Here is a 20,339-nt window from a genome sequence, read left to right as displayed (position 1 = left end):
ACCACAGGAGGTTTACTTTTCCTCAACACAACAAAGATAAGCAACAAGGATATAATGGCAAGAATCTGCCCCACTCATCTTATGAAAACAAATATGGTCAGCAGCTCAGGGTAATGAGGTAGCTCATGATCTTTGAAAATCCACTAATTCCACATGGGTGGGACATGGATGAATGGATGGATGGATTTCTCTCACATGACAATTATGTACAATGGCAAAAAACCAGGTGGGGGAAGATGATGGCAAGATTTTTGTACCTTGCAGATCCTCAAAAAGTTACTGTCTAAGGAATGGTACTTAAGGCTCTTAGGGAATGTGCAAATGAATCTTCTGGGTAAGTCAAGGATAAGTCAAAAAGGGTAATAGAAATTCCTAGGCACCTCACCAATGCTTCAGTTGTAGAGTAGAGACCTGAAAAGAAAAATAAAGTTGATATCCTCTCCCCTCCCAAAGAGTTTAGTGGAAGAAGTTTCTATTATGTTGATACATTCCTAAAGGGTATTAGCAGAGATATTTTGAAAGGAGTTGTTATATACGGTCTTACCAGGCAAAATTAAATCTTGAGATTTTTGTGACATTTCTGATTTCCATTAATAGTCAAGAATAACCAATTGGTCATCTTCTAATTATATTTATTAAATATCTAGATGTATACAACACAGGTCACAGTTAACTGAAAAGGTCATTAATGGTTCCTAACCACTAGGAGCTAACCGTCAAAAGAGAATCCATTTAAAGAAGAATGAAAATATGGTGATCAATCCTTACCAATAAGTCTGACATTATAGAAGTAGTAAAAGCCCATATTATTCCACATTTTCAAAGAGTTTTTAATAGCTCATTCTTAAAAAAAAATCTATTTCTATAAGACAAGAAGAATGATTAATTTCATCAAGAATACAATTCTATTTTTTAAAAGCATAAGCCAGAGAAACTTTTTATCCAATAGATTATGGTGCATCTGTGTTCACTACTTGCTCATATGGAATGTTCTTCTCTGATGAAGTGTTGAGTCTGTCCAACATAATAGATGAATCGTCATTTGGATCTGCAGTACATAAAACCCAGTAGTTCAATGGTTTTTCACATTTGCGACAATCTAGTTGTGTGTTACAAACAACTTCACATTCTTTTCCAAAATATGTTCTGAGGAAAGAAAAGCAAGAAAACGACATAGTTAAACAAGAAATTGAACATTTAACAGTGAGTCAGAAGGAATGTTTGGATATAACAGTAAGGTGCCATGGATGGAGTTGGAATGGTGAGTGCCCACTCTGCCACTTACTGCCTTGGACAAGTCATTTCACTTATTTGAGCCTCCACCTTCTCATCTTTAAAATGAGTATATCATTACTTACACTACCTCCCTTATAAGCATAGGACAGTTAGGAAAATCAAGTCAGAAAATATATGTAAAATGTTTTGGAAGCAGTAAAGCATCACATGAATGTGGGTTACTGTTATAAATTTGAAAGCTAATACAGCCTAATACTTAGAAGTTGGAAGTTCTGTCTCTGAGACATACTAGCTATGGGACCGTGGGCAAGTGACAACTTTGTAGTGCCCCCAGCTAATTCTCAAAGATTATAAACTCAAAACCTTGATGAAATCGCAGGTCCAGACCAAAAAACAAAAAAAAAGGACTAGAAATTTGAGCTATTAACTCAAAAATCAATTCAACTCTGAATTGATTTGCATTATAGAAATAATATAGATGTATATATCTATGTACATAAATATATTTCTATAACATACTATAGAAGCCCTTTAATAAAAAGTTTTATGAGGTCCTAGATTCTCAGGTAGGTTTAAAATAACCGTTCAGATACCAAGAAAAAAATTGGATGGGACTGTGTCAGATGTCAGGGAATATCTTATGAGTGGCAAAAAAAATTTAATTTTATTAAAGTCTTGTGCAATGATATCCCATCATTAATGGGATCAATTTTTATCATACCCCATTAATACATTACTATGAGCATATTCCTAAATGACCCTGACCAGCATAGTGTTGCAATCGTGTCATTAGGACTCAAACCCTACCATAAAACTGTCAAAATCTGCTTGATTATCATTTGGTCCAGTCAATTTTTACAAATCTTTCTGGGGTACTAACTGTTCTTTTGTTAAGTCATTTCCCCTAACATTAGGTTTTCATTGAATACATTGACAGAGTTATGTGGGGTACACATGTATTTAACTCAACCAATTCAACAAGCATTTTTTAATCACTTGCCATGTGCCAGGCATATGCTACGTATACTGGAACCACAAAAACAGAAGTAAAGAGTTGCTGGTCTCAGGGAGCTTATATTCCACTTTTGTGTGGACTCATTTTTCAGTATCAGGGTTACCTTACGGAGTATTTCCTGTTAGCTGCTAGGGCTTGGTTCGTATGGCAGTGTTTGATAATGGTCCTGGTATTTGCCTAGAAAAATAAAATAAAGTGTTATTTAAGGGCTAACCAAAGAGCCCTTCTTGGTAAATCAGGTCCCTATATATTAATTAACTATGTAAATGAGGCCATCATAATTCAAACAATATTCATTGTGATATGTTTCAAGTATCGCATCAACATGTCTATGTGCAAAAGGACATTAAAGTTTTATTATGATACTTGAGGAATCAGTATTTTTTTTTTACTTTCAAGTAATTCTACGCAACAGGAAAGAAAACAGCACAGTATCTATGTTCATAAGAGGTCCCACTCCATCCCATCTTCTCCAGCATATTGCCCTCCCTTCTTATCCCCACTCTTTCACTAGTCTTCAATCTATCCCTTTTTTTCTGGCTGTTTCCCTACTGCCAACAAATATACCTATGTCTTCCCCATCCTCCAAAAACAGTCTCTTGATCCATTTGTCCCCATTATTGTCCTATATCTCAGTCCTCATTCTTCTTGACCTCTCTTCAGCCTTTAATACTCTTGTTCACCTTCTTCTCCTGGATGCTCTCTTCTCTCTAGGTGTTTGGGTCACTTTTCTCTCCTGGTTCTCCTGGTTTCCACCTGACTCCTCTTTCTCATTCTTTTATGGATTTAAGTCAAGCCCACTAACTGTGGGCTTGTGGACATCTACAGTGGCTATGCTTCTATGTTATTCACTTGGTGGTCTCATCAGCTCCCCTGTATGATTTGCAGATCTATTTCTCCATCCCTAATCTCTCTCCTGATCCCCCTATCTAGCATCTCCAATGACATATTGGTCATCTCAAACTAAATGTCCTTCAGACATTTAAACTTAAAATCAGCATGTCCAAAACTGAACTCATTATCTTTCCCACAATACCCTCCTCTCTTCCTAACTTCCCCATTACTGTTGAAGACATCACCACACCTCCAATCATCCATAATAACAATCTCAGTGTTAACTTTTACTCTTCACTCTCCCTCTCATTGCCCCACCACACTTCTTTTATTAGTCCTGTAGATTCTCTTTGTGATATCTCACATACATCCCCTTCTCTCCTCTGACACTGGTGTAGACCCTTAACATCTCATGCCTAGACTATTACAATGGCCAACTGGTGAGTTTCCAAGTCCCTCCTCACTCCAGTCCATCCTCCCATCTGTCAAAGTGATCTTATTAAAGTACAGGTCTGACTCTGTCACATCCCCATTTAATAAAGTGCAATGCCTCCCTACCACCTCTAGGATCAAATATAAAATCCTTTATCTTTTAAAGTCCTTCATAACTTGGCCCTCTCCTAGTTTTCCAGGCTTCTTAGACCTTTCCAACTTCCATGTATTCTGTAATCCAATGACCCTGGCCTCCTTGCTTCTCTGTACATAAAACACTCCATCCTCTATGCATTTTCACTGTCTGATTCCATGCCTGGAGTTCTCTCCCTCCTGCTCCTGGTTACCCCAACTTCTTTCATGTCCCAGTTAAAATTTCACCTTCTACCAGAAGCCTTTTCTACTCTCCTTTAATGAATGCTGATACCTACCCTCTAAAATTATCTCCAGTTTCTTCCTTCTATAACTTAACTGGAAGGTGGTTGTTTGCATCTTGTCTCCCACTAGAATGAGCTCTTTGAAAGTACAGACTGTTTTTTATCTTTCTTTGTATCCCTAGAAGCATAGCACGGTACCTGGCATACAGCTGGCTCTTAATAAAAGGTTGTTGATTTGACTTGAATTGATAGAGTGATGGATCTGAAGTAAGGAAGACCTGAGTTTAAATCTGATGCTACTCTGACACTTACTTGCTGTCTGACAGCAGATGCCAAAAGACACATAATGTCTCTGAACTTCAGGTCATTCCCTAAGGCTTACATATTGTGGAAGCATATTAAAAATTTCCTTTTTAGCTCAACTGAAAATATTAAGAAATAATATTTTCTCCAACCTAAAATCCTTTCTAGAGTCTTCCTTTTAGGAAAGTGGTTGGAAAAAACTTAAGTCCCAAGAAATGTATTATGGGTGGCAACCAAACTCTTAAACACAGAGTATCTCTTATCTTATCGATCCCTATCTTCACCTTTCCCTGAAGCCATTGGCCAGTTACTCAGCCAAGGGAAGTGCCCTTCTGTTATTCAGAAAGGATTATGATACTGAATGCAGGGGAGAGGCCTTTCCTTTCAGTCCTTGTGGAGAAAGGTCTTGGAAAGAACCGAGTAGTGACTATTGTTCTGGAATGTTAAACCCAAAACTTTATTCCAACATGTAGCTGTTTCCCATGTTCAAGATTCTTACAAATGTTACTTCAAAGTGTCTTGGGTCTGAGAGATGTGCAAGGACGTGAGGGAGGATTAGGGAAAGGAGAGGAGGACTATGCTAGTTTGGATATTTTTTTCTCTAACATGGAAAAACAGTCTCTGCCCTCTCAGAGATAAAGAGCTTTTTTCAAATGGAATTTCTTGTTATTATTATTATGTAGATATGCTATTTATTTTGTGAGTTTATTTTGACAAAAACTTCTGGAAAACTAGAAAGCTATCTGACAGAAATTAGACAAAAACCTTACACCATCTTCCATAATACATTCTAACTGGATATGCAACCTCAATATTAAAGATCATACTATTTAAAAATTAGAGAAGAAGCACATCATATACCTCTTATAGATACAGCTAGGAGATATATTCTTAACCCAACAAGAAATAAAGGCAATTACAAAAGATAAAAGAGGTAACTTGGATTATGTGAAACTGAAAAAGTTCTGCACAAACGAAATTAATGTACACATTATAAGAAGGGAAGTAGTTGAATGGGGAAAAACCTTTTTGATCAAGATTCTCTAATAAGGGTTTGTTATCTAAGATATATAAACAACTAATAAATAGATATAAGACTAATAACATTCCCAAAAGATAAGTTGTCAAAAGACATGAACAAACAGTTCTAAAAAGAAGTATTGCAGAGTATACACAACCACATAAAAAAATGCTCCAAATCACTAAGAAAAAAATACAAATCAAAACAACCCTGAGGTTTTATCTCACACTCTACAAACTGACCAAATTCACCCCAAAATGGCAATAGCCATTTTGTTGGAGGGATAGTAGAAGGATAGACACACTAATACATTGTTGGTAGAACTATGAAATGGCACAACCATTTTGAAAAGCAATTTAGAATTGCACAAATAAATGAACAAAAATGCTCATACCCTTTGAACTAAAGACTTTATTACTAAGCTTATCCCCCAAAGGAACTACTTATAAGAAAGAAGTTCCCATCTACACCAAAATATTTATAGTAGCACTTTTTTTGTGACAGCAAAGAATTGAAAATAAATCAAAACCTATCAATTGGGGAATAGCTAAACAAATTGTGGTATAAGAATGTAATGGAATATTATTTTATTATAAGAAAGTATGCATGTAGTTAATAAAGAGAAAGATCTGTGGGAATTGGGGAAATCTAAATGAACTGACACAAAGTGAAATAAATAGAGCCAAGGAAATAATATATACAATAAATACAAAAACATAAATGAAAAAAAACTACACACCAAAGAAAATAAAAAGTGACTGTAATAAAATTTAAAGGGTCAACCAGGACTCAATGGAAGAGATAAGAAAGGACCTCATGGGGTGAGAGGTCAACAGATGTCACTTATTGCATGTTTTTAACCCTTTTCCAATGTACCCATCAGTAGTGTTGATTTTTTTTCTTCTTTAAAAATATTATTTGTCATGTGGGATGCCTCTTTGAGAAAGGGAAAGGGAGGTATACTTGAAATAAATATGATGATAAGAAACAGAAGGTTTATTTTTTTTAAATCATTGGTAACTATAGAAAGATAATTGTGGATGAATGATGAGGTTGGGAGCCAGATTATAGAGAGTTAAGAAGAAAATAAGAGAGGAAGAGGCGGAGGCAACTTTGTAGCCAAAAAGAACAAAGGTGATGTGAGACGATATTGGGGACAGAAGGATCAAGTGAGGTTTGGGGGAATGGGTGAGACATGGACATGTTTGTAGAAGGTACAGGAAGAGATTAAATATATATGAATGAGTTAAGATGATGGGAGGAGTAGTCTATAGTTTGTGCAGTTAGAGGGTTTTGACTTGGCCAAGAGTAAAGCCATTCCTTCATGTGAGACAGATGTAAAGAAGGCAATAATAGAAGAGGATATATGGGTGATAAATGCTACGAAAAGCATTGGGGTGAATCTACTCAGACGAATTCCAATAGGGGTAAAACAGAGGTTGAACATGGGTGCAAAAAAAAAAATCCCTTCTCAGGTACAATTTGAGGAAAGCATGGTTATACAGCAATTGTTCTGTAAAAGATCTGACAACTTTTAGTGGAAAGCAAATTCAATAGGGGTCAACAGTGGGAGGTGATAGCCAAAAAGGCTACTATACATCTGAGCTCTATCAAGAAGGGCAAAACTTCCAGAAATTAAGAGGTGATGATCCCATTGTCTTCTGCCCCCATCACACCTCATGTGGAGAATTGTGTTCAGTTTGGGGAACCACAGTTTAAGAAGGATATAGGCTGGAGATTGTACAGAAAAGGGGAGTCAGGATGGTAAAAGACCTTGAGTCCATGACATAAAAGGTTCAGTTGTATAGTCCATAGAAGAAAAATGTTTTCAAGGGCAAAATAACTCTCTCCAAGTATTTGAAAGACTGACATGTGAAGGATGGATTAGACAGTCTCTGACTCTAGAGACAGAACCAGGAGCCATAGGTAGGAACTGAAAGACACAAAGTTAACTTTAGCTTGTCACCAGGAAAAAAAAAACCTTCCTAACAGAGATGCCCCTAAGAAGAATGTGATATCTCAGGAGATGGTAGTTTTGATTAGAGATCTTCATGTGAAGGTGGGACAACCACTTGTCCAGTATATTATGATGGGGATTCTATTTATGTATGAGCTAGACTAGATGACTGCCAAGGTTCTAATTCTCAAATTTTTGATCCTGGAAAATCATAGTTTCATACCACTACCACCACCCTCCTGGGGGAAAAAAAAATCATCCTTACAGGAACTGGAAAGCCTTCATGTTCAATGCGCAGCTCAGGATCAAAATAAACAGCATGCCAGCAAGTCAAATAGGTGAACTCATCTGTTAGATAAACCTCCTGAAGCAAAGACTTCTTTGATGATTTCATCAGTGTCTTATGATCACTTCCTAAATATAACTGAAAAAGAACAGGGAGAAAGTGGAGTGAGAGCCAAGGTATGATGATTACAGACAGTAAGCTCTTTGAGGGTAAAGACCATATTACTTTGCTTCAATCATTCCTTGTAGGGTTATGAACATATTAGGCTTGCAATAAATGTTGTTGAACAAATGAATAATACATCTCTAGCCAATGTATCTGCCTCCAGCTTTTCTGAACAGGTGGTCATGCTGTGTTGTTTGAAGTTATCCTTCATGGTATCATTGGTGCTGGCACTGGCAGAGACCTCAGAGGCCAGCTAGCCCAAATCCTTCATATTACAGATGAAATAATGAAGATTGGAAAGGTGTAAGTGACTCAACCAAGATCACACAGGTAGGAAATATCAGAGGTGGTACTTGAACCCAGACTCTCTTCCAATATTCCACACTGCCTTCAAAGTATCTTTAAAAATTTCTGTCTTCTGTACTTACAGCTTTCTCAGTTCATCTCACTAGTAAGTAGTCAATATCTGGCTGTTATTGCTGCCCACTACCTCTTCCCAATACATCCAAATACATCATGCTGAGCACTGACTAGAAACAAGTGGGATGAATTACTTCCATCAAAGACTTCATCCCTGGTGATGTTGATGTAATGCTTCAGCGTGGCAGAGAGCACAACTACCAGTCTGTCCACAGGGTGGACACTACTAATTGCTCAAGAAGATAAGATTATATTGGAGTCACACCATGACAGCTTTCAGTGTCAAGAAATGTGGATCTTAATCAAATCTACTCAATCCAATTCATTCAACTGAATAGATTTTTATGCTTACTACATATGAGTAAGGCATTCTGCTGAATTCTGGGAATGCAAAGATTTTTTAAAGACACAATGCCTGACCTCAAGGGACTTATAGGCTTCTAGGGTAGTACAGCACACACACAAACACACAAACACACACACACACACACACACAAGCAGAAAGGTCAAAAGCTCTGAACTTGGATGGTCAGGAAGTCCTCCATTTATTCCATTCTCTCCCTTGACCTGTCCTTCCACAATACTGTTTGCTTCTGATAATCCCTTTCCCCAATTTGCTGTCCCTTCTGTTATCTTCCCTCTCCTATCCCCTTCCCCCCTTCCTTCTTGCAGGGTAAAATAGATTTCCATATCCAATTGAGTGTGCAAATCCCATGAGAGTAAGGCTCACTTATTCCCTTCCATCTCTCCCCTCTTCCCCTCCAATGTAAAATCTCTTTTTTGCCTCGTTTATGTGAGATGATTTGCTACATTCTACCTCTCCCTTTCTCTTACTCCTAGTAGATTCCACTCAACAGTAAATTTTATTTTTTAGGTATTCTCCCTTCACATTCAGCTCACCCTGTGCCCTCTGTCTATGTATGTGTGTATGTATATATGTATGTATGTATGTATACACATGTGTGTATGAATATATACACATACAAATATGGATATATGTATATGTATGTATGTAAATATATGTATATACACATATATATCCATATATCCATACATAATATACACATATATACCCACACACACTTACACACACATATATATCTATATCTATATAGAGATATATATATATATATATATATATATATATATATATATATATACATTTTCCCTCTAACTATCTTACTATTGAAAAAAGTCTCATGAATTACAAATATCATCTTTCCATGTAGGAACATAAACAGTTTAACTTTAATAAGTCCCTTATGGCTTCTCTTTCCTGTTTACTTTTTCATGTTTCTCTTGATTCTTGTATTTGAAAGTCAAATTTTCTACTTACCTCTGGTCTTTTCAATAAAAATGCTTGGAAGTCCTCTATTTCATTGAAATTCCATTTTTCCCTGAAGTATTATACTCAGCTTTGCTGGGTAGGTGATTCTTGGTTTTAATCCTATCTCCTTTGACTTATAGAATATCATATTCCAAGCCCTTCTATCCCTTAGTGTAGAAGCTGCTACATCCTGTGTTATCCTAATTGTAATTCCACAATACTTGAATTGTTTCTTTCTGGCTGCTTGTAATATTTTCTCCTTGACCTGGGAACTCTGGGATTTGGCTACAATATCCCTAGGAGTTTTCTTTTGGGATATCTTTCAGGTAATCGGTGAATTCCTTCCATTTCTATTTTACCCTCTGGTTCTAGAATATCCAGGCACTTTTCTTTGATAATTTCTTGGAAGATGATGTCTAGGTTCTTTTTTTGATCATGGTTTTCAGGTAGACCAATAATTTTTAAATTATCTCTCCTGGATCTATTTTCCAGGTCAGTTGTTTTTCCAGTGAGATATTTCACATTGTCTTCTATTTTTTTCATTCTTTTGGTTTCTGTTTTATAATTCTTGGTTTCTCATAAAGTCATTAGCTTCCATCTTCTCCATTCTAATTTTTAAAGAATTATTTTCTTCAGTGAGCATTTGGACCTCCTTTTCTATTTGGCCAGTTCTGCTTTTTAAGGCATTCTTCTCTTTATTGGCTTTTTGGACCTCTTTTGCCATTTGGGTTAGTCTGTTTTTAAAGGTGTTATTTTCTTCAGCATTTTTTGAGATCTCTTTTAGCAAGCTGACTCACTTTTCATGATTTTCTTGCATCACTCTCATTTCTCTTCCCAATTTTTCTCCACCTCTCTTACTTGAAATCCTTTTTGAGTCCTTCCATGGCCTGAGACCAAAGCATATTTTTTTTGCAGGCTTTAGATGTAGGAGCTTTAACCTTGCTGTCTTCCTCCAGTTATATGCTTTGGTCTTCTTCTGATTGTATGCTTTGCTCTTCCTCATTCCTCATTCTTTTTCACCAAGAAAGTAAACTTCTATAGTCTAATTTTCCCCCCCTTGGGGGCATTTTCCCAACCAATTACTTGACTTTTGAGTCCTTTGTCAAGCCCCAGGCTTCAGAGGTTTTGTGCAGCTATTCTCCAAAATACCTTTAGAGATCTGTAAATTTTCAGTTCCTCCAAAATGGCATAGTCAAGGGAGAAGTGTTTACTCCTCTCCTGGTCTGCACTCTGATCTGTGAGAAACCAAAAGCACTCTTTTCTGTCTTGGAACTACAAGTGGGATTCTCTCTCCACAGCCACCACCAGCTCCACTATGCCAGCACTCCTTCTCACCCCAAGACCACCACTCAGGACTGAGTCCCAGATCAGTGGCTTGATTCCCCCAGGAAGCTCCCAAAATGGCCACTACTGCCACAGTGGCTGGTGGTACCCTGGAGCTGGGACTGGACCCAGGTGGAAGAGCTTTCTCACTGACCTTTGAAGCTGTCTTTGGCATTTGTGGGGTTGAGAAATCTGGAAACACAGCAGCTGCTCATGATTCCATGCCTTGAAGCCTGCTGTAGTCCCATCTATTCTAGCACTGTATGCTCTGAGCTTTACTCTGCCCTGAGCCAGGTGCAATAGAACTTTCCTGTAGGCCTTCCAGGTTCTCTTGGGCTGGAAACCTGTTTCACTTTGTCATTTTGTGGCTTTTGCTGCTCTAGAATTTGTTTAGAGTCATTTTTTACAGGTATTTTAAGGTCTTTGGGGGGAGAGCTTGAGCAGGTCTGTGTTTCTACTTCACCATCTTGACTCCACCTTGGATTATTGTATCTTACCAAGATAGAAGAGAAAGATGAACCAAATTCATCTAAGCTAGTGTGAAAATATATTGAAGCCACTAATAGAACTCTTGATTCTCTATTCAGTTTTCTGTTCATGAGGTTATCCTAAAATTACTGATTCTGTATCAGTATTTACATCCCTTCACTACATCCATGATCTGATTCCAAATGAACAGCTAGAACAAAAATCCACATTGTCTATCCCAGGACACTTGCCAATATTCACTTATAAATCCTCTCAACATATTTCAGGTCTTTTTCTAGGTCTCTTGAAGTTGTATAAGACCTTGGGGACTAACAGCCCAAACCTAAGGATATATTCTGATTACATACCATCTTATCATCAAAGCCAGCTGTTGTTGCAAGACCAAAATTCTGCCCATATCTGATAGGTTTACCCAGTGCTTTTCCATCTGAACTATCAAAAAAGAGGAAACAAAATATTAGCTTTTATACTAGATTTTATATCTCCATAAATCAATATGTCTGTATCCATCCTTACTTATCCTTAATATACCACATGAATTGTAACCTAGGATACCCCCTGAATATAGGCTGCCTCCAAAATGTTGGATCAGTTCACAGTTCCACTAACAGTGAATTAGCATCTCAATTTTTCCACATCCCCTCCAACATTTGTCACTTTCCCCTTTTATCATTTTAGCCAATCAGGAAGTTGTAAGATGATATCTCAAAGTTATTTTAATTTGCATTTCTCTTATCAATAATGATTTAAAACATTTTTTCATATGACTATATATAGTTCTGGTTTCATCAAAAAAAAAAAACTTCCTGTTCATTTCCTTTGACCATTTATCAGTTGGGGAATGACTCATATTCTTATAAATTAGACAAAGTTCTCTATATATTTGAGAAATGAGACCTTTATCTGAAAGATTGTCTATAAAAATGTTTTCCCAATTTTCTGCCTTTCTTCTAATCTTGATTACATTGATTTTTATTTGTACAAAACCTTTTTAATTTATCAAAATTGTCCATTTTATACCTCACAATGCTCTCTTTATCTTGTTTATTCAAAAATTTTTCTCCTCTCCTTAAGTCTGATAGGTAATACGTTCCATGTTCTTCTAATTTCTTTGCTATCTCTTTTTTTATCTAGGGCATGTATCCATTTTGACCTGTTTTGGTAAATGGTATAAAATACTGGTCTATATCCAATTTCTGCCAGACTGTTTTCCAGCATTCCAAACAATTTTTTTTACCAAATAATGAATTTTCATCCCCCAAATTTGAATCTTTATTTGTCCAACACTGTTACTATAGTCATTTGCTACTGTGTATTATATATCTATTCTGTTCCACTAATCTGCTTTCCTATTTCTTAGTCAGTACCAGATAGTTTTGATAATTACTGCCTTATAATATAGTTTAAGTTCTGATACTATTTAATCACCTTTCTTCCTTTATCATTTTTTTCATTCATTCATTTGAAATTCTTGACCTTTTGTTCTTCCAAATAAATTATGTTATTTTTTCTATCTAAACGAAATAATTTTTGGCAATTTAATCGAGATGGCATTGAAAAAATAGATTAATTTAAGTAGAATTTTCATTTTTATTAAATTGACTCTGCCTACCCAAAAACAACTAATATTTTTCAGTTGTTTAAATCTGACTTTATTTGTATAAAAAATGTTTTATAATTATGTTCATGTTGTTCTTGGATTTGTTTTGGCAAGTATATATCCAGATATTTTATACTGTCTACAATTATTTTAAATGGGGTATCTCTTACTATCTCTTCTTGCAGGGTTTTGTTGGTGATATATACAAATGGTGGTGATTTATTTGAGTTTATTTTATATCCCACTACTTTGTTATAATTATTTGTTGTTTCAACTAGCTTTTTAGTCAAATCTTTAGCATTTTCCAAGTATACCATTATATTATCTGCAAAAAGAGATAGCTTTATTACAAATGAGGTCACTTTGGAAGAACTCTTATGTATCCACTGAAGAGGAGTTGCTCCATGTCCCCTGCTTCCTTCCACATATTGGCAAAGTTATTCTAAAAATTAGAAGAGCCCAGGGACAAATAAGTAATATTTTGATATCCTCTAGACAGCCCACCTCTCCTACACATAGAACAAAAATTGGGGTTTGCAGGTCTAAAGCAGGGGTTCTTAACCTTTCCGTGTCATGGACACCTTTGGTAATCTATTGAAACTTAAGGAACCCATTCACAGAACAATGCAGGTTTTTTAATGCATAAATAAAATACATAAAAATTTTGAAGGAAATCAATTATGTTGAAATAGAATTATCAAAGTATTAAAAAAGAGTCATGGACTTCAGGTTAAAAACTTCTGGTAAAGTATAAGAATAAAGTCTTGTTTGGTCAGTATATACAAACTAAATCTAAATGGGGTAAAAAAAAGACATTTGTAAATGATTATAGGGGCTGCTTTGATTTACCAGCTTCCACTGGCATTGCCTCAATTGCCATATGCACCATGCTATTATTTTTAAAAGCACTTGTCTTCTATTGCCTCATGTTCTCCAGACCTTCTTCACCCAACAGTAGCTCTCAGCTCTACTCCTACTGTCATTTACCCAAACAGTCATTTGTTGTAGTAATAGACAATTCCAAATGGACCACTGGAGCTATACTTTCCAAAAATAAGGGCCCCAGGATCTATCCCATGTACTGTCTACTTTCACCGTCTGACCAATGAACCATGACAGAGTGCTGAGAAATCAGATCCACCTTTGAAGAATGAAGATACCTGCTAGAAGGCACACAGAATCCAAATGATATTCATTAACAAAAATATTTTCCATGCTCATATTTCTCATTATCTTTAATCAAATCCACCTCCACCCTTTAGAACACCCTTAGATACAACTTAAGATTGATGCTTATTTCCAAGATAAAGCATTTCTACCTTATAACGGTAAATGTGTTTCTGCCAATTGGGCTTGTAGTATTCATAGCAGTCACTTCACAGGGCACTTCTATTTCATTAGTTGTGTGTGCTTTCATTTCTTCTGGAGTCACTGACAATGCTAGTCTGCCAAATATAGCTTGGCCACCATGAGGATCTTCATAAGCAGGATTAATAACTAATACGGTATCTCCATAATGAATATATCCATCTTCAGTAACAGAAAGCTTTGTCTGTAATATTAAAAAAAAGCAAAACCAAAAGCAAGAGAAATAAAATCCCAAACCACCACTAGCAAAAATATTCAATTTTAAAAATATATTCTATACTCCTAGCATGGCTGTCTTCCATAGTCCCCGTCCTCTTTCCCTTCCAACAATACAGCCAAGCCTGGGACACAATACCTCCAAGAAGCTGCCTGGCAATTAAAACAAGACCTTGAAACTTCTAATCATCTGTCTTCATCAGCAGAGGTCCCCCAGACACTGATACTCTGCCTGGGATAATTCTTCAGTCAATGATTGGCATGCTCTTGCCTCTTCCTACCCTCTCCCTCTCAATGATACTGAAACCCTAACTATCAAAGAACTGATTTCCTTCTTTGTCCCCAACTACCTTACTCTCATTCACTTTTCCTGGTCCTTCTTACTCCTAGTGCCTTCTCTCTGAGATTATCTCCTGTATATATCTTGTACACAGTTGTTTGCATGATTTCTCCCCCATTAGACTATGAACTCTTACAGAATAAGGACAATGTTTTGTTTTGTTCTGGGTTTTTTTTTAACTTTCTTTGTATCTCCAAAACTTCGCACAGAGCCTGGCACTTAATAGGTACTTAATAAATGTTTGCTAACAAGATTTGACTTGACCTTAATCCTCCCTCTCCTCCTCACTAATGATGTACCATTCTAGATCTGCCCAACCTTTTCACTGTACCCTCTGGAGATGTTACTTTATAATTAACAAACTTTCTTTCAATTTAGACCTCTTCCCTTCATGCTTCTTTCATTGTCTACCATTCACAGAGAACGGGTTACTCTTGTTTAATGCTACATCCTTGGTCATCCTTTCTAGTACTGATTGTAACTTCTATCATACCCTACCCCCAACTCACTGGTTCCAGTTGGGAAGCTGGAATACTCCTTGTTCCCCATCACCACTTACAGAGTTTCTTTCCTTTGGCTTCTCCCTGTAACTCTCCTCCTTTGAGTAATCACTCTTGCCAAATTTATGATTCAATTCAGAATTTGGTGACTATAATCTATTGACTCCCCCCCAGGACATTTTCCTTCCTTTTTCAATGAACTCAATGTTTCCTTACCTCAGTTTCCCTACCTAGCCTAACCCCTACCTTCATAATAGGAGAATTCAAAATATGTGTTGAAATTCCCTCAATTTCCCCAAACTTCCTACTTCCTCAATCTATTCATATTCTTGATCTTGTCTTCACCCATGTAATAGGAGTTACAAATCTTCTCCACCCATTGATAGGCCTCAGGTGGGGCTATTGAGGGAGGCTGGATTAGGGGAGGCTTGTTTTCTGTGAAGGTTCAGACCTTTTGATGATTGCTCGTGGGGTGCTGGGTCACAAGGGGTCATGCCCTTGACTCTGAAGAGTATATGTACTCTGAAGTGAAGTTTTGCTTTTGGGCTCAGTTTTTGGAAGAAGGCTCGTGTGCCAGATGAGACTCTGGGCAGCTGTTTTAAGAAGCCCTCCAGCTTTGAAAATCCAGATGTTGGGGCTTCTCTCTCTGGTAATGATATATGTATTGCCTATGGACAGACATATGGAAACCTTGTCTGTTGGTCCTACTTGTATTTTCTCTGTTGGTTTATGTGTTTGATTAAAATGATTGTTGAGCCCTCAAAAGTTGCTTTTCCTTTGGAACACCAGATCTAAGAACCTGTGCAGCAGGCCCTCCTGCGTATGCTGGGGTGCTACTACTGCTACAACTCACAAGTGTTCCACATCCATGTTAAAGAATTTCAAAATTCTTCCATTTGTCTATAACCATCTATTATTCCCTCTCTCTTTTTGCCTCACACCACTCCCAGAACTATTCTTCATTGTTACAATGACCTCTAGACCCTTTACTCCTCAGTTTTTTCTCAGGCTATCACTTTGCTCTAGCTACACTCCTTCCCCCCCCCCACCCCCAGTCTTAATGAACCAGTTTAACTTTATAGTATTCTCAATTCTTGCATCCTTTACTCCCTTGTCCTATCATCAATCAGACCTGGTCAAGCCCCTCCCCTAAATTATTCCCAATATCTGCCTCTTTTCCTCCGGCTCATGTGCTATTGAACAGAGCTGGAGTCAGGAGCTCCAATGACTGGATGCATTACCAATTTATGTTATCTAATCTCAACCCAAGGCCATTCTATTCTTTCTTAACTGGTTCTCTAATACGGCAGCTATTTCAAACTTTCTTCTCTCCTCGTGAGTCCCCAATACAAACACCCTCATCTTCTTAGCTGAGAACCTCACCTAGTATTTTATAGAGAAAATCAAGACTGTTCACCAAGATCTTCCCAATCTCATGTTCACCTTATCTCAGGTGATGCTATTCCTTACTGTCTTCTTTGCTCTGTCATAAAGAGGCGACTCTTCTCCTTAATAAAGCCAGCCCCTCTACATATGTTCTTAATAACATCTATGATCCTTTCATTTTTCTCTCCCATCTACTGGTTGCTTCCTTGCTGCCTACACACATGCCCAAGTCTTTATCTCCATGAAAAACAGTTTCACTAGATCCTACCATCTCCTCTAATACGACCTTGTATCTTTGCTCCCTTTTATGACTAATATTTGAGAAAAAAATCAGAGATTGGCACACATATACATATATATATGGAACTAAGTCAAATATATAAGAATAAGAACCATTCCTCAATTGATAATTGATCAAACTATATGAAGAATAGACAGTTTTCAAAGGAAGACATCCAAGTCATCAATAGCCATACGAGACAACATTCTAAATCACTAATAATTAGGTAAATGCAAAATAAAACAACTCTGAGGTACCACCTCACATCCATCAGATTGGAACGATCTAGACTAAATGATAAGAAGGGGTCCCAGTAAAGAATTCTCCCAGGAGAAGGCTATATTCTATGTTGGGAGATGAAGACCTTAGAGTGGGTCTCATTTACAGAGTTCATACATAAGACCAATTCCTCTGAGAGATTTTTGTGCCTCCATGGATAGCAATCTGCCTAAGGAGAATGGAAATCAGAACACCTGAAGGTACCCAGCATCTAGAAGGTTGTGGGAGACCATAGAATCAGAGAGGCGATTGCATGGCAAATGAGAAAGAAAATCACATGGGGGAGGAAGGGACAAAGAGTAAAACTGTACCAAAGGATTTGGAATACAGGGCAACTTCTACCACGGAGCAATTGTTTCTTTCCCCAGGAAGTGATACTTCTCAGAGGAAGAAACAAGAGAAAAAAATGGGATTGAGGGTTCAAAATCTACAAGGTATTAAAATAAACTGGTTAGAAGAATGAATTCAAACTCAGTACTTTAAAAGCTTTAATCCCATGAGGAACATAAAGATTAAATAAGTAATAAATAAGAATAACAATCTTGAATTAAAAATTAAGCTCCTCAAGAGCAAGGATTGTTTCATTTTTGTGTTTGCATCCTCCAATGCATTGGAGCCACTTAAATATGTGGTGACAGATTGGTTGATTGACAGAAAACATGGTACAATCTGTTTGGTCACCTCTTTTCATATTAATTCATTCTTATTCATTCAGACATATCATTGTTCAGCCTGTTGAGAGCTTACATCTTCCAACTCTGGCTGAAATATTACTGCAAAACAAATTAAAATGTGTGAAGTTGTGTAGTGTCAATAAAGTAAAATAATAACCTTTGTCTTCTTCCAAACATAAAAAGTAGAATAAAAAATTACCTGTTTTAAGAGATTTGCAATAAGTTTTCTATTTCTCTGTATAAGGAGCTGACCTTTATCTCTTTTTTCCAAAAAATCTTTCATCATTTCCTGGTTAAAGAAAAGAGAAAAGATGGGGAGAGGCAAAAGAAAATTCATTTTAAAGAACTTAACAGTATTCACAAATGTGACTTTTTAAAAAAAATTTATTTGGATGGTGACTGTATGTAACAAGTAGAAAGTGATTGATTTTTACTAATTAACACCTATATATAGTAGGCTCTTAATAAACACTTGTCAATTGAATGGTAAGATTGGGCAATATCAGGTATCACTTTAGGCTCTAAATTTATTTTTAAAATTTGTTTAAATTAGTTTTAAATTAAATGTATTGAGCCACCTTCCAGTTGCTCATCACACTTTTCTAAGGTGAATATTTCTTTTGTGATATAAATTATATCACATTATATTTATGACTACAATTTTCAAGTTTCAAATATTTCTTAAGTTCTGCATACCAAATCTATTTCAAAAAAATAGAGGCTGCTTGTTGGCATAATGGATGGAGCACTGGCCCTAGAGTCAGAAAGACCTGAGTTCAAATTTAGCCTCAGACACTTACCAGCTGTGCCATCCTGGACAAGTCACTTAACCTCTGGTTGTATCCATTAACTCAACTATAAAATGTAAGTTCGCTTAGTGTTTAGGGCAGTTCTTGACACATAGTAGGTGCTGTATAAATAAATGTCACCTAGCCTCAAAACCAAGAAAAGCCGACTTCAAGTTCCAATTCTTTTACCCTGAGCAAATGACAATGCACTGAGTAGGGAGAAGCTGAGTAAGTTGGTGGGTGATCAGCATGAAGGGGCTAGATGACAGGATGATCTGTTCTGGGGAGGAGGAGTCATTAAGAAATCCATAGGAAGAAAGATGGGGGGCAGTCAGAGGAAGACCACTTTGGAGAAATTGAGGAGATTCTGAGGGAAATTAGGTAGAGGGTCTGAGGAAAGAATGCACATCAGTGAAAAACTGGGGTGGGAATGAGTGGGGGGCTGAGGGAATGAGTGGGTGCAGGGGGCTACAGACCAGTATCGGAAATGGAGATCATTGTCAAGAGGCTGGGGGCGGGGACTGGAAGATAGGTTGGAGTGCGGGGCTAATCTGTATATATTTCCACGATGTTTACCCCTTTTCAAGGAACTTTACTGTATTATTTGTGAGCTTTGCATCCATGCCTGCTTATCTAGAATTTATTTCACTGTCCCGGCCGCTGGTCAAAAAATCCCAAAACAAACTAAAACCAAAATAAAACAATAATCAGATGTTTGATTGGCCATGGGTAGAGGAAGCGATCTTTAAGTTCGTGGGAAATCAATTACTATGGTCTTTGTATCTCTCCAGTGCCTAGCACATAACATTGCACAAACATCAGTAGGTCGAAAATCTGTGACTGAATGGGGATTCTCCAACACCAATGCAGATCCCAAACTGTCTCTAGCTTACAGTCATAAAAAACTTTCTGAGGGGATGAGTGGGAAGGGGAGCTAGAGGCCAATATGGGAAATGGAGATCATTGTCAAGAGGCTGGGGGTGGGGGCCGGAAGATAGATTGGGGGGGGGGGATAGATAGGGTTTGTAGAAGATCAGTTGATAAGAACTGAGGGGGTGAAGGAGGAGGCGGGGGGGCGAAGGCGAAAGAGGGACTTCTCAGTGGCAGATCAGTGCGAACACCCCACGGCGGGGGAAGCCAGAAACCACCCCCGATCCCCTGAGCCCATACCTCCTCCAGGAAGAGGTCGTCGTTCCAGTAGCCCATACGCACGCAGGTTCGGTAGTTTTTTCTCGCCATCTTCGCCCTCCCACTGTTTCTACCATTGGTACCCTAGCAGCTCTGTTAGCGTTGCCCGTCGCCATAGAGAACTAGAATCCACGGGATTGGTCAGCATCAGCGGCAATGCTGACCAATGAATAAAAGACGCGGCCAATTCTCAAGCGGTGCTTGTTCTCCCATGGAGCCAAATAGGAAAAGGGGTGGCCAGTCCCAGGGCGGAGTGGTGGGTGCGGGGAGAGCTGAAGCTGGGTTTATGCGGTGGGAAGAAATTAATTTGCCCGCTTTCCTGGACTGCATTTTGCAAAAAACAAAACAAAACAAAACAGATCAGCAAAGACCTGAGGTCAGCACCTCTTTCCCTGCAGGATTGCAAATTTTTACCTACGCTGCAACAGCACAAGCAAATTTAGGGAATTAGAAAAAATAGAATATTTAGAAATATTTGAAATCCCGTAGGAGGTAACAGCTTTAAGCTGAATAAAACTGAGTTGTCTTAAAGCCC

General features: G+C 37.6%; 1 protein-coding gene across 1 annotated transcript; it reads right to left on the bottom strand.

The window, feature by feature from the left end:
• Window positions 1-615: 615 nt before the first annotated feature.
• On the bottom strand, window positions 616-20,128 carry CFAP161 (cilia and flagella associated protein 161). The gene is made up of 7 exons (XM_072619261.1): window positions 19,787-20,128; window positions 18,028-18,117; window positions 14,105-14,337; window positions 11,533-11,617; window positions 7,441-7,599; window positions 2,355-2,428; window positions 616-1,146 (listed from the first exon to the last, which is right to left on the bottom strand). Exons 1-7 carry the CDS (start codon window positions 19,853-19,855, stop codon window positions 951-953), a joined length of 906 nt encoding a protein of 301 aa, XP_072475362.1. The 5' UTR covers window positions 19,856-20,128; the 3' UTR covers window positions 616-950.
• Between the last annotated feature and the right edge of the window lie 211 nt (window positions 20,129-20,339).

Source organism: Notamacropus eugenii, chromosome 1, assembly GCF_028372415.1.
Source record: "Notamacropus eugenii isolate mMacEug1 chromosome 1, mMacEug1.pri_v2, whole genome shotgun sequence".
In the NCBI taxonomy this organism is placed as follows: domain Eukaryota; kingdom Metazoa; phylum Chordata; class Mammalia; order Diprotodontia; family Macropodidae; genus Notamacropus; species Notamacropus eugenii.
Note: the sequence above shows the minus strand (reverse complement) of the source record. Positions and strands in the feature narration are given on the sequence as shown.

Coding starts and splice junctions, on each gene's coding strand:
- CFAP161 (XM_072619261.1), bottom strand. CDS start 19,855: ATGGCGAGAAAAAACTACCGAACCTGCGTGCGTATGGGCTACTGGAAC. Junction 14,338..18,027: donor TTGCAAATCTCTTAAAACAG/GTAATTTTTTAT, acceptor TTAATATTACAG/ACAAAGCTTTCTGTTACTGA. Junction 11,618..14,104: donor AACACATTTACCGTTATAAG/GTAGAAATGCTT, acceptor CTTTTTTGATAG/TTCAGATGGAAAAGCACTGG.